This window comes from Falco punctatus (assembly GCF_963210335.1).
Source record: "Falco punctatus genome assembly, chromosome: 5".
Classification (NCBI taxonomy): domain Eukaryota; kingdom Metazoa; phylum Chordata; class Aves; order Falconiformes; family Falconidae; genus Falco; species Falco punctatus.
In genome coordinates, this window is record NC_137584.1 from 16,008,237 (window position 1) to 16,023,475 (window position 15,239).

The window sequence follows — 15,239 nt, forward strand, 5'->3', positions numbered from 1 at the left end:
TATACCCAGCATACAATCCTGCTGTTAGTTTCTCCTGAAATGCTACATACTAAATGCGAACAAAACAGAGGAAAGAAGAACTTAGGGCAAGTAGTAGAATGTTTTATTGCTTCATTTATCACCATGATTCTCTGTTCTTAAAGAATTCCATTCTTGGAATTAATATTAATAGAAAAGAAAATCTAGCGTAACAGAAGAGAAAGGTAGGAAACATGAGCAAAGCTATAGAATGTAAATAAGGCTGAAATATTTGTAGCTGAACTGGACAACTGTTCATAAATTCCCCAAAAGGTCTACATGCAAAAGTTCCAAGGAGCAATTCAACTGCATTCATAAGTAAACTAGAAGGTAAATAAACTAGAGGATGAATATTAGACCATGCTGTTCTAGATAATGACAAGCACAAAAATGTTAGTTTGTTAAAGGAACCCAAAGGGAAGACAGGACAGTTTGGTAAAAATAGCGCAGCTTTCTGAGAACAGTCATGTTTCAAGAAAGAACAAATCACTGAAAAAGCTGTAATCAAGATGAAGGAAAACTATGAGAGGGCATGCAACTGTATAGTGCAAGATGAGCTCTCTGGCCAGGATTGTTGAACAATAACAGGCCTACTTAATGATGAAATGGGAGACACAAGGTAATGGTTATGACCGAGAAATGTGAAACCTGGGGATATATAAGCATATAAATATTACAGACAATTAGCAAGACAAAAAATAAATTGCCAACATAAACTATGGGCCAGAAAACATCTAGTGTTTTCTAATAAACTTTTTTAACAGTCACTTATTCTTTCTGTGAGAATTATTAGTAGAAGTATCTAGGAGCTAAACCAAGGCAAGGTTAGTAGGAACAGCATATACAGTTTTTGCTGACAAAAAATGGGAAGGGAAGAACAAGGTGGTTGAATTCAAAAGTTTTTTAGAATTCCTTCATAATAATAGAAGGTAGAAATTAATATCTTCCTTTGAAATTAGATCTAGATCTTTACTACTCCAGGTAATATTCTTTGCTCAGAGTGCTTATGCAGTCTCCTTATTACAATAGAAGCAATATTCTGTTTACCTTTAGTTTGTGATAGGAGAATTCTCAGGAAACATATATGTAAATACATTATATATTGTGTATATACATATAGAGAGTGTGTTCATACCAAAGCTTTACCTACCATGTTCAAAACTGTAGGTTATTTGATCAGCATTTCTGTTAGTTCAACAGCATTTTAATGAGTTAGGAAACTCAGAAGATAAATCAAATCAATGAAATACTGTATTTATTATGGAAACAAGTACACCAGAAAATCTGGATTCATTTGACCAGATGTAGTACATCGAGGAGATATACATAAAGGTATGCACAGTATACATTGAGGAGGTCTCCCTGTGCTCCATTTATAGTCAGTGAAGAGAAAGAGGCAGTTTCTTAGGTAATTCATTTCACCCAAAAGACATACAAAGTCAGATGTCAAATGCTACAGGACTATTTGTCACTCTGCTGACTATATGAACAGCTTAGGACAATTTGTTTGGACAGTAGACGGGCTGAATTCTTTACCAGTTGCCTGGATTTTCTATGTAGTTCTAGGAAGCACACAGTTATAGAGAGGAGTGAAACAAAAGAATGGAGAGCAGCGATTTGTGTCATAAATGCACACAAGTAGTCAGAAGCTTTGTCATCTTATTTGTGCTCATTGTATCTTTAAAAATAAAAAGTGAGAAACTGAAGAACTGGTTTATGCAAGAAGAATTGCATGGGTAATAAGGTTACAACCATCTGGTTTAGAGTGTAGGGAAATTTTGTCTTGTTCCAGGGGAAGGTGTCAGTGAGATCTAAGGAGAGTACTGTGTCATCTCTAAGGAGAAACAACAGCCACACTCTGTAGTGGAATTAGTCTTCTTGTATTTTTTTTCCTTATCCTCCAAGTCTTATTTCCAAAAGCAAGACTGCTTGGTTACTTTCCTGATACTTCAAGGTAATTTCTGAAGTCTTTGTTTTAAACAGTTCTTTTCAGGAGTTTCTCACCCCTTTTATCAGACTACTGTCAATAAATCTTTCCCGTGACACCTGCTTTTTTTTTTTTTTTTTTTTTTTAATACCCTTTGTCCTAGCATTCCAACAATTATTTTTAATTGGTGTATAGCATCTTAAAACTGCAAGTGTGAACGACTGAGACAAAATATTTTTCAGCTCATGTCTCCAAATAAGACTAAATGAAAATTATCATCATGCACAAAATTCATAATATCAAGTAGAACTAGTAAGTAGATTGCCATTGTCAGATTTCTGAGCGCTTCAGTGCCAGTTTTTTTTTTTTTTTCCAGGCACATGGGTACATAATTCAGAAAGGGAAATAGCCTGTTTACCATGTCTAACATTTCACACACCTTTGATTTTGATATGTGTACCTACCTATGTTACACTGAATAACCTAAATACCTATACTAATGGTTATGGGGCTATTGTGATATCTCTGCTGCTTGCAAACATTGGTTCATAAATGGTTCACAGTAAGGAGACAAATATAATCCATGATACTGTGCTGATGAGTAAAACAGTAGAAAGCTTATGGGGAAGAATCCTATTAGTCCTTTGCGTTACCTGCAGAGGTAAATTCTGTAATGTTGCTCTGCAACAGAATAAGGAGATGAAAATGACCGTAACTGTAACAGCAGATGTGTAGCTTCTATGCTTTGCATATTCTTGCAATTTGCAGATCGCAGAATTCCCATAGACAGAGCTGAGACATACAGTAAGTAGCTATTTCCCATATGCCACGTGAAGGGGGAGGTTGTCTACTCAATCCTTTATGTTCAAGTAGTCTGTCAACGTCCCAGAAAAGATGAGCCCCTTGTGCCAGAACCAGCATGTCAGAGCTCGCTGCAGACTGCTGGAGAGCACACTGTGATTCAGCCTGTCCTATTCAGGCTTTCATGGTGACAGCTTCACTAGTAAAATCAATTATGCAAGTTTCTGGAAACTCACACAAAACAGATCTTGCCTGATAATTTATTACACACATTTGTGACTGATTAAGGTTTAAGATTGCCATAGATAGTACACTGACTGAAGGAACAAGCGTGAAGTAGTATACACACAAAATCTAATCACTAATAAAAGCCAGCTGGGGTTAAGCGTTCATAGAGTATAGTTCTTTAACAGATAGGTGTCCCTATGGGGGATAAGACCGGTTCGGCCCATTGACTGATCCCAGTAGTTATGATGGAGTCTTCCCTAACTTCTCCCCTTCCTAACTTTATTTATTATTTCTTTACTGCTACATGGAGCTTAAGTGACTCTAGTCATACATACTTCTGTTATGGCTTTACTATTAAAGGTATAGCCAACAAAAAATGTAAACAACACGGTCAGTGAGGGGTGGTCATATCTTGAAGGTGAGTAGCTTTGAGATGGAGGTGTGCTTAGGTATTACAGTAAGCAAAGTTCATCTGAGGAAAGTGATTTCACCACAGTTGCCAGCTCAGCAGACATTATCTGTTCTTTATCTTGCTTGCTTGGCAGCTACTATGTGATTTGATCAGCACATGGTACCATCAAGTTCCCCTTCCTGCAGGGAGAACAGAGGCTGGATGGGTGTCTTCACTGCCTGCCATCCTTGTTTAGTTCTACTTGGCATGTGCTGAGGTTGTAGGTTGTGTTGCCTGGGGAACTACTGGGGGTAGATTCCATGTATACCAACCGCATTCCACCCTGGAAATAGCAGCTGCAGTTTTACCCTAAAATTTCTTTAATGTTACAATGAACTTTGGTCATTTTTCCACACCCCTATTTCAGATAAACAGAAGGAATAGTAGGATCTTTCAAGTAATATCATTTAATGTTTCACCCATTAACAGCAGAACTATCACAGGATGTTGGAATTTCTGTCAGCTAAAATAAGTCATTCTGCCTGCACATAAGTTGCAAACAAATTTAAGCATACTGTCACACCCACTAGTGCTAATGTTGAAAACTAGGGCTTGAGGTTAGATTAACTGCTTTTGTGATATTCTCTGTAGAATGAGATTCTGGTTACATCTTCAGTTTCTCTATTGTGGCAGGAAAAATACTGTAAAATGTATTTCACAAATAAAAATAATTTGTTAGTTTTCAACAATGCCATTTTTATATTGGCCACCTAGAAAAAGAAAAGCCACTTGTTTCTTGAATTCAATATTTAATTTTTGAACAGGTGTCTAATGGAATTCTGTATTCACAAGTGACAGTGTGCACTGTTTGTTCCTCCCCATTGACTGGATGCGTCTTTTCATTTAGAAGTTCAGAGCTGTTTGAATTGAGTTAAGAAAACTTTCAGGTTTTCCACATAAAAAGCACTGAGTTAAAAAATTGTGTTTTCAGCGTCTTAGGTTTGACATGCAGAAAAGCTATCATGTAAAGTATATGGCTGGAGAGCTACATCAAGTCATTTACGTGTTCTATTGATTTACAGTTTGGATCTTAAGTTTGGCAGTAGCAAAGGAAGCACGTAGCTGCATTTAAATGCACATATTATTTTCCTATGCATAGTGCTAAATATTGCTACAGTAACTATATTTCAGCACTGTGCATATTTTCAGGTTTTCCAGTAATGTATCACTTCACAAAATTTTTTGATTAAAATAAAAAAATACTGTGTTTTATGATTCAAATAAATTAATTGTGTTCACAGTGTAAACTACAAGTTCTGTTGGCTGCGTTAAGTGAATGATGTTTTTATATACTGCGAATTTCTTTGCAACTGAAAAATGTTTGGTTTGGTAGTGTATCTGACATGTTAAACATTTTAAGTCAGTTTCCTCCCATTGTCCTATTCTTTCTTCTTGCAGCACATTAAATAATTTGGAAACGTGTCTACGTTACTGTAAAAATTGCATCCATACATTAATTTTTGTTTTAAGTATCCCAGAAGCAGTTGTAGTTTACACAAATTAACCTGATGTGTTACATTACCCTTGAAATTGTGTTTGACTATCATGTAAAATACAGGAACAGGGTGAGTCTGTGCATGTTAGACCCATGAGGTATGTCATAGCTTCAAAAGCACTACATAATTAATTACTTTGGTAATTCTTTTCTTAAACCAATTCAGTTTAGGTATGAACACTTTAAGTATGCTTTTGGATCCGAAAGTCATATGATTTGTGTCTGTCCAAGTATATTAGTCAAATTAAAATATCTGTATAATGTTTATCCTAATATTGCAGTATATATTTTGAGGTTTGACCACTCCTGTTTGTATGAGTGATGTGCACAGTGTTACACTTCCTTATTTTCATAATTTACTCTGAGAATATATCAGGAGTGAATTAAAAATGGCTTATCAACATGTGCTTTTATCGAAACATACTTTGTACAAGCTTCATAAATTATCAATATACTAAAGCACAGACATACAGAAATTATGAACGAAATAAATAATACTGCTAATATTTTTCAGGTCCTTCTAAGTAGATTTGAGTGCTTCTAATTAACCATTTTAGTTGAAAGTAGGAGTTTCTGCCAAATTCTTCTGTAAAAAGTGCTATAAAGGCTAAAAATCTCATAGAAAAATTCACTGCATGAGTTCAGAAGGTTTTTTTGTGAATCAAATCATCTAAATAGTTCTATGTCATTTTCAACAGGATATGTCATTAAGAAAAAAATGTACTTTTTTAATGAAAGGACTGAGCTAATTTGTCAGTTAAAAAATACGGTATTCATCAGTAAATTGAATGTATAGATTGCTTATTCCATAGTGTAGGAGGTAGCCAGTAAAATTTTATGATGGAAACTGTTTTTCTCCATTTGTGGGAATAATAAAGTAGCATGCCTACTGTATGTTTACTTTTTTTATGTCTTTTCAAGGTAGCTATAATTTGCTATGCTCTGGAAAAATGTGTACAACTGCAATCAAAAATGTGTCTAAATGGTGCTTTATGTATTCACTTTGATACTATTTGCTTCAAAAATACTATGAAACATCCGTAACCAAGTGGGGACGATAGAAGCAGAATGATGAATGCCCTCAGTTTTCCTTTTTACATTTTTTTTTAATTTGAGAACCGTGGTTGGGTTTTGGTTTGGTTTTGTTTTTTTTTTAAATGCTTTCTCTTAATGTTATGTAGTATTACAAAATAATAAGAAGCTATCCCATGTAAGTTCTTTTAGTTTTTTTAAGTTTTAATTTGTTAGCTTCACACCCTTTTCTGATTACCATATAAAACTAAAAACTGTCTGTATAACTTTTGAGTTATTTATGTTACACAGGTTGACTTTTTCAGTGATGTCCCATTTCCCCTGCCCATTGACATAGCCTTCTACTCTGCAACAAAACTTAGTTTCAGAAAGGTCAAACATCACAAATAAATGAAAAGTCACAGATGAGGAAGCTGGCTAACAGTTTTCTTGTTGGTCCTGGTTTCTCACATTTGCTGTGCCCTCCAATTTCATAATCAAACCAGAATTAGAGAAACATGTTACCATTTTCTCTGGTTTTAGTCAGTAGCACTGGAGTGGCATGTGTCCAAAGAAGAATTCCTGGTTGTTTGTGATGTTATGATTTTGTGTGTCAGTGACTGCTGCCTACTTGATGTAACCAGGTCTAGTACTAAATGATGAACTAGAATGCTACAGCACAAGTTATAGTCCTTTTACCTTTCTTTTTCCTTTAATCACATTTCAGGCAAATGCAGATGAAGGCTGAAGTACTATTGGGATGCAGATTACACATGCTACAGACTAAGAAAAGTATTTGGATTGTTCATTCTGGTTTATTTGCAAATAATAAACTAAACGATTCAGAATATAACAAGGTTGTCTGTGCTGAGGGATCTTCCTCAAAGCAGTACACTGTGATAGATAACTTTTGTCCTCTATTATGGCAATTATTTTATAAAGTTTTTGTGAAATGTCATACAAATCACAAATAAATGAGGGTATCACTTTGCACTCAAGATATCTCGAAGAAAAGAATCACATCATAAGAGTGTAAGTGGCTGTAATTGAAGAATTAGTTTGAGATACATTCCAGGCTTTATTTTCCAGCTTTGTAGTAGACCCTGCTGTGAAACCTTCAGCAAACCTCCTTAGGACTCATTTCAGTCAGGTTTTTGTAGTTTAACTCTGGCTGGTGACTAAGCACCACAGAGCCGTTTGCTCACCACCCTGTCCCACTGCGACAAGGGAAAGAATTGGAAGGTTCAAAGTGTGAAAACTTGTGGGTTGCGATAAAGACAGTGTAGTAGGCAAAGCAAAAGCTGCATGCGCCAGCAGAGCAAAGCAAGCAATTCGTTCAGTTACTTCCATGGGCAGAGAGGTGCTCAGCCATCCCCAGGAAGGCCACGCTCCATCACATATAATGGTGACTTGGGAAGACAAAAGCCATAACTCTGAATGTCCCCTCCTTCCCCACAGCTTTATATGCTGAGTATGAGCCTTTGGTCTGTTGTGGTCAGCTGTCCTGGTTGTGTCACCTCCCAGTATCTTGTGCACCCCCAGCCTACTTACTGGTATGGTGGGGTGAGAAGCAGAAAAGGCCTTGGCTCTGTGTAAGCACTGTTCAGCGATAACAAGAACATCCCAGTATTACCAACACTTTCAAGCATAAGTCCTAAACATAGCCCCATATCAGTACTATGAAGAAAAATAATGCTATCCTAGCCAAAACCAGCACACAGGTCTATCCAGGAAAATTGTCGAACAGGAAATATCCTGGTAAGAAAATACCAAGTGCTTTGATGTGAGCTGATGTTTAGATCATACATTGGAGTGCCAGCAGAGATTCCTCTCCAGCTTTCTTTACAGCTGACCTAAGCCACTTAATTTTTCCAGTAATGATTTTCTCTCTATAAAAATACTATTCTGTCATCTTTCATGATTTCCCCACTTCTGTGAAGTATTTTGAAAACTACAAATGCGTAATATAACAATAAAAGTCATTACTATCCTTATTTTACTATCTAAAAATGTACCGATAACAATTTTTGCTGGTTGTTTTAATAGAGGCTCCAATAAATTCTTCATCTTATTTATAATATTACAGACTTAATTTCAGTGGTTCTTTTAATAGTTGTTTTAAATTTAATTTTGTTATGTAAATGGTGTTCAAGAGCACTTTGGTGAACACCATAAATGCTCTTCAGTCAGACTGCTATCAGGGGTCAGGTATTATAGTCACTACAGTGCAAACAGTTTTTTTTATTGTAATGGTTGCTTTACTACATCAGTTGAAACGCACATATTCCATTTGTGCAAGATTCAACTAAGTAGCTATAGTTTATCCAAGATGTAATATTCTGTGTAAGAGCAAAAGAAGTATTCTTGTATTACTGAGAAATTTCTTATTTTTATTTAGCATATATTCTGGGATGTTTTGTAATTTAATGTATTATACGCGTAATGTACTGTGCAGATAAGATCTTAATCACATTTTTTTCTTCATTTAAATATTAAAACCATTTAAATATTTTTTCTCATCTACTGACTGCTTTTGAATGTGGTCTCTCTAACTTGCATTATGTTTGTAATCTATTACTCATTGAATTAGCTTTTAGTATTAGCACACTCCCTAAGAAAGCCTTTTCAGTCCTTTAAAATCAGTTACATTTCCCGCGTATATTTAGCCAGATGCTCCATCCATATCTGTTCTCACTGGTTCATTGAAGTATGTTAAGACTTCTTACACTCTCTGGAAATGAACTTGTTGAAGCTAAGGTAATTGGAGAAAGTTCTTTTAGGAATGCATCCACTTGCTGCCTCTGGCCTTAGAGAGCAGTGAGGTCTGGCTACTCCAGCAGCAAAGGTAACAGGAGTCTTAGCAAGGCTGCCAGGGCAGGGACCTCAGTGTCAAGGCCAGTATCTGAATGAGGTGAGCAAAGCAGGACCAATGATGGTGTCCAGGATCAGCATAGTATGCCAGCTCATCAGTCAAGGCTACAGGGAATGGGGCAGGTCCAAGGTGAAGCCAGGGAGCTACTCTGAAGGCCAGAGTCAGTATCCAGATAAACAGGTACATGGCTAGGCAGAATCATGGCTGCAACGCGGGTCAGTCAGGTACCGAGCATGAAAAGCCTCAGCTTAGATGCTCCCAGGAGAAGGGGTAGTTCACCAGCGATGCTCCTGTTCACTCAGCTCTTTCTTGAACAGCTTCAAGGGCAGCTGAGGTTTCTCAGGCCTGCCACTTCCATTGTCTGAGATGGCCCTGAACCTCCAAAAGGATCTGTGGCCCTTATATTCACGTTATGTAGCAGAATTCACTCATTCACAGTCAATATCTGTGTTTCAGGATTTGAGGGTACTTACTGTGAAGTTAACAGCGATGAGTGTGTCTCCCATCCATGTCAGAATGAAGGTCTCTGTGTGGACGGGGTTAACAGTTACAGGTGAGGAGAATTATTTTAATGACAGGTTTTCAGTATGATACATGGATATTTGTCACCTTTTGGTACTTTGTCTTGTATTATACTTGCTGTTCTTCAGTGATGTGATACATCTTTTCTTGTGATGCATTTGACACCGTTACATTACACTAAATCTTCTTGTGGGCAAAAACGTACATGTATACCATACACGTGGACCTAAGAATCTATTGTAGGGCTAAGAAAAATCTTAAGAATTTAACCAAATACAACAAACGGTTGTTGTTAGTCCAATTACAATAATACTAATAGTTTAAGTTGAAATTAATAGAAAACAGTTTCACGAACAATGAAGCCAATACCAGAAGAACTGGCAGTTAGTGTATATCACCAGCATCTTGAAGTCTTTGCCAGAAGTGTGATGTTTTTTCTAATCTTCAGTCTCAGGCCTGCTTGGAGCTAGTTTTTGTATGTTTTCTTATCACAGTTTATTTCCTTTGCACTGTTTACCAGATTCCCCTCTCCACATGGACACAAAAGGCTATTTATTGTTTGTTACACCATAATTACCCCAGTGTGTGGCACCCTTACTGTAGGTGCTGTTGCTGGAGCTGAAGCTAAAGGATGAGGCAGCAGCCAGTTGGCTCCAGGGCAGGTGTCAGAACAAGTGAAAACCAGTTCAGGCCAAGGCAAGTTCTGAGCCCTTGCACAGTGGGGTCAGCACAAAGCCTGTGGCCTTCAACTAATAATGACAAAAATCTTATTTTGTGAACTGCAGTTACTTGTGAAGCTTGTTAAAGTACAACACCTTGTAACGATCAGAAAATAACAATTTTGGAACCACCTAGTTGTACCCCTCAAAATCTGCCACATTTTTCAAGAATCTTTTATATGAAACTAAAAAGTAATACAGTGACATCCTTTTTGCTAGATGCTCCTGCCAGCATGGCTTTACTGGGACACTATGTGAAGTGGAGATTAATGAATGCTTATCAAGACCCTGCAAGAACAATGGAACTTGCCTGGATCTTGTAAACAGGTTAGTTATTACTAAACGAGAAACAATTCCCTGATTTCTTTATGTATAAAGTCTGCTTTCTGCCTTGAGGTTTGTATGGGGCCTTCAGCATCTGACAAGGATTCTGTTAAAATGAGGCAGGCAAATGCTCCTGACTCAGATATTTGTTTCTTTTGTTACCTGAGAGAAAAAAAGAAGGGAAACTGTTTTCAGCAGAACTTGTTCTTTCCCTCCTTACTTTTTTTTTTCCTTTTTAAATTTGGTATGAGAGTGAAATAGAGGAAAACTGATCTTCAGTTAGATTGCTACATCTCTCTTTTCAGCTTCCAACAATGACCTTTTCTAATGTTTACAAAAAGTTAAGTTTAAGCAATAGAGAAATTTGTACTTTGTTCCACAGCACTGTACAGTTATTCAGAGACTTGTTGTCCAAAAAAATTTGCCTTTGAGTCATTCCTTTTTCCTTCAGATAAAGTTATTGTGCACATTTTTTCTAGTAATTTAAAAAGACTGAATTTCTTTGCTTGCTTCAGAAACACGGAAATGAGAGAAGTTGGTTAATTATTTTAATATTGTTGAGGATTAGGGAAACCAGCTTGACATCGGGATATGCATATAGCTTCAGAATATTGGAATAGAACATGTTGTTTACTTTTGTTGACTTACTTGATTTTCCCTTTTCTGAAGATTTGTCTGTAGTTGTGCACCTGGCTACTATGGGTCTCTGTGTGAGATGGATGTAAATGAGTGCGAAACTTTGCCTTGCTTGCATGGAGGAAGCTGCATCAACCGCCTTGGAGGCTATCGGTGTTTCTGTCCCCCTGGATTCACAGGTATGGTCCACTCTACCACAGTGGAGAAGGCTATTTCACAGGTTTTACATGTCTTAATTTTATAGCAATGGCCTCAACCCCATCAAGGAAGAGTACACAGGATCATCTTCTTATTTGGAGGATGACTCAGTATTATTTTAAATAGAACTTCGACCCAGTTCTTTGTGAGTAGCTCAAGACATTACTTACATTAAAGCTTGATTTATGAATTCTTTAGTCACCCATACATTCAGCTGAAACACATTAAGAGAGATTATGTAGTGCAAAGAAAAATACTTTCTGAATTCACCTAAGAAAAAAAGTATTACCATAGATACTGAGCAAATTATACAAATATAATAGAATGCTACCTTGTCATTTGAGTTTGCACAGAACCATAGTTAACACTGACATTGCTGACCTGTTGGACTGACACTGTTGCCTTTACTGTTAATCTTTACATTTTTAAAGAACTAATGACAAAATATTTAATGGGTAGAGGTGTAGTAATTTTTTTCTAAAATGAAGTTGACTTTTATTTAAATGCTCTGCATGCTGCAGTAATTCATACGTAATGTTTTGATATACCCAGCTTAAGCAACCTTAAAACACATGGGGTCATATGACTACAGAAGTGTTTGTTACAACTGCCTCAAGTTGTATCATTTCTGCATTCTTCTTGCATAAAATGTTTTCTCTTACCCCTTCTAGCCTGTGATGAATACCACATAATTCATAAGATTAGAAAGGATGCAATTGGCATTCACTTAGAAGGAATCTAATTTCTCCACAGATCAAAGCACAAGTACAGATTTGGGAATACCTGTATTTCTATGTATTCGTCTTCCATTCACTGCAAACTTTAGTCCACATGCCACTTGTGCAGCGTTCTTCAAATTTATCCTTGACATTTCAGTAAAAATGGAAAAATCTATATAATTCTCTTGCTTAAATCTTTAAAAGCTCCCTCTCCTCCTGCCCCCCTTCTTGAGAAGAGCTGCGTTCTGAATAGTACTTCCTGGGTATCACAGAAATTTTGATTCGTTGGGCAGTGGTACTGCAGATTTACGATTTTAACTAAGAGATGTTAAAAAAGCTGTCTTCACCTTCATGTATATGTTTCTGTAAGAATTCCCATTTCTAATCATAAAAGACAGGACACCTAAACCTGAAAGGCAATCTGCAGGTTTGCTTTCTTTTTCTGATTCTTCATTATTGACTAAGCAGTTTGACTTGAGTTCTTTTCCCTAAAAGATCTGACCAACAAGATAGGATGATGTGATTTGTTAGGGGGTTTTTTGTGATTTTTTTTTTTAATCACCTGCAGTAGTTGTTTGCTATTACAAGTAGTTATTTACTGGTACAAATTATTTTAGTATATTTAAAAGAATATTTGTTTACTACTTAGTGTTAGTTATTTACTAACAAGAGTGATGTGATATCCAGGTGTCTATCAGATACTGAAACCTTACTCAAAAATTAGTGATAGATTGCCCATAACTTAATTATAACCTGTGATTTCCCACGACCACCATGTTAAAGTGACATCCACAAAATTTGGACATCCACTGTGCAGTGTACCAGTTAGATAAGGAATATTTCATCCAATACAAAGTGTTTGGTGTAGCAGTTGAACTAAGGTTGTAAAATAAAGTTGCAGTGTTAGTAGGCCCAGAGGTGAGTGAAAGTAATTTGATTTCAAAGCAAGGTCTTTTCAGAGCAAGGCATTGCTTTTCTGGATAACGAAGCAAAAAGAGCATGTGTCAAGTGTATTTTCCCTTGGCAAACATACAGAATTATAAAACAGTTCTCTGATAGTTTGAGGGTTGAAAACTTTTCCTAGCAATTACAATTCAAATAGCTAATAGCTGATTTTTCATATTTAGTTTGCTTTTATGTTACCTACGTTACAGAAAAGGTAATTATACTATTTGAGAGTACGGACCTTTGGAATTACAATTAATGAAAGAAAATACTATAAAACTACAAAATAATAGTATCTAAGATACTGAATCTATAACAGTATAACAAAAGTGTTTAACACTGAGTCATAGGTGTATTTCCACTTTTGTCTTTAGTAATTGCATACATTTAGGAACAGCTTTTTTTTTTCTGTCACAGTTAAAAGTGCCTTTAAAGTTACGTAAGTGTGTATTGCTTTCAATAATCATTTGCATTTCAAAAATGTTTTAATGTACTTGTACAGAGAAAACTGTAATCATTGTCTGTAATTATTAAAATGTTACGAATTTATAAATTCGTATGGGAACTGGAACAATTTACAGTACATTAAATGGATTTGGCCACATTATGTTACTATATTTTATTTATAAAAACTTATTTAAAAGCATTAACTTTCATCAGAAATTTTGAATGGCTTTTTTGGTCATCATGTAATTGAATGTCTTTAGACACTGTTCTCTACTCTGTACGCTCTAAAAATCTGGCAGCTAATATATCTCTTAAAATTTTAAGCTTTCCATAAATTTATCTTATTTTGGATTTATTTTACATTGTTCATAGTTTTATTTCACTTTAAATAGCTGTTTAACAAAAGCATGTTAAAATAATTTATTAACTATTAAAATACAGCTTTTGCTCAACACTGCTAACAAAAAAATATAATGGTTTGCATCTCAAGTACACTCCTACAAAAAGTTACCGCAGTTCAGATGATGAATGCACAGATGTATCCTTTCTGACAGGATGTAATTGGCAGTAATCGTGGTCTTAAACCCTAGGTATCACTAATAAACCCTGGTTAAAGTCCTCAACCCAGATACCTCACAAAATAAGTGATCTGGGCATTCAAGAAAGTGGTTTTTGCCTGGCTTAAAATGAGAAGTGACTTAATAAAGCAGTGCTATATTAGAAATAGGGGAAAATTAACAAAAGGATTAAACCAAATAATCAAGTTATCCTTTCAAAAGTACATTGTTCCTTTCCTTTCCTTTCCTTTTTTTTTTTTTTTTTTTTTTTTTTTTTTCATTTGGCAGTATACCTTGTAGAAATGAGTGCATCCCCTCTTCAGCAGTAGCCTTCTGCATAGGTTTAGTTGTCCTCAATCACACTGGCTAGCAAGGTCACATCAAAGGTGCAGATGACACAGTGACATGAACTTTCCATCCCCAGCTTGGCCCCTCTTGTTTTTATTATTGCTTTGGCGTGCCAGCGTTGCTCCATGAAACAATACTGCTCATTTCTACTAGATCCTTTTGATAACACAAGATCTAATTATTCCAGCTCTACCAGCTATTGCTATTCTTTCACTTGTATTGGCTCTTTAGCAATTCTATATAACAGTATACATCATCCTCGTTGCCCAAAATGATCTTTGTAAACAGACATATGTTGTTTCTGCAGATCTATGACTTCAGCATACTAAAGCTACAGACTGTCTCCTTGCATTAGTTTAACTACTCTCTTCTAAGTACACAGAAACATCGTTAGTTTTTCCTAGTTTTACACTCCATTGCAAAAAATATTGATTTATTTGAAATAGCATTAAACTTTCATGTTGAAAGACTCAGCCCTGGAAAACTATTTTTTGTGTTTAATGCTTAGGTACTACAAAGGAACTTAGCAGCAGCATAGCATAAAGTCTCTAGGTAACCAGTTCGCTACAAAATTCTGTGAACTCTTTAATTCCCTATTCTTATTATTCTTGTTCCATCCCTCCTATCTTCACATGAGAAAAATGTGGCCTGGTTTATGGAACTAACTCAAAAAATCAGTGGCTCAAACTCCTAAGTAGAATAGCTTTTTACTCACGATCAGAGTTATTACTGCTTATTGTTAGTGTCTTGGTGGTGCCTGAGTGTTAGATATAACAACATAAAACTGAAAGATACCTTCTGAATAACTGAATCTAAAGCCTGTTTTGTCTACATGGTCAGCCATTCGTTGCGTGGAGCGATGAATCTTGGTGGCTGTAACTGAACTGTTGAATTTGTATTGCAAATGTTGTACTCTAAATGTTATGCTTTGTAATATACCATAAAAGATTTAATGTACGTGCAGGATAGATCTTTTGGGCAAGAAAACACCAGGCTTACATAGTTGCCTTTTAGCGCTAAG

At 36.0% G+C, this 15,239-nt stretch overlaps 1 protein-coding gene across 5 annotated transcripts in view; it reads left to right on the forward strand.

Annotated features, from left to right (window-relative positions):
* EYS (eyes shut homolog) overlaps positions 1-15,239 on the forward strand; it is a 1,034,174-nt gene that overhangs the window by 512,310 nt on the left and 506,625 nt on the right. For all 5 annotated transcript variants that reach the window (XM_080388797.1, XM_080388796.1, XM_080388798.1 and 2 more), the window contains 3 exons: positions 9,260-9,356; positions 10,264-10,371; positions 11,038-11,183. In XM_080388797.1, the coding sequence (XP_080244923.1) occupies positions 9,260-9,356; positions 10,264-10,371; positions 11,038-11,183 (351 nt within the window). The remainder of the gene's footprint in view (positions 1-9,259; positions 9,357-10,263; positions 10,372-11,037; positions 11,184-15,239) is intronic.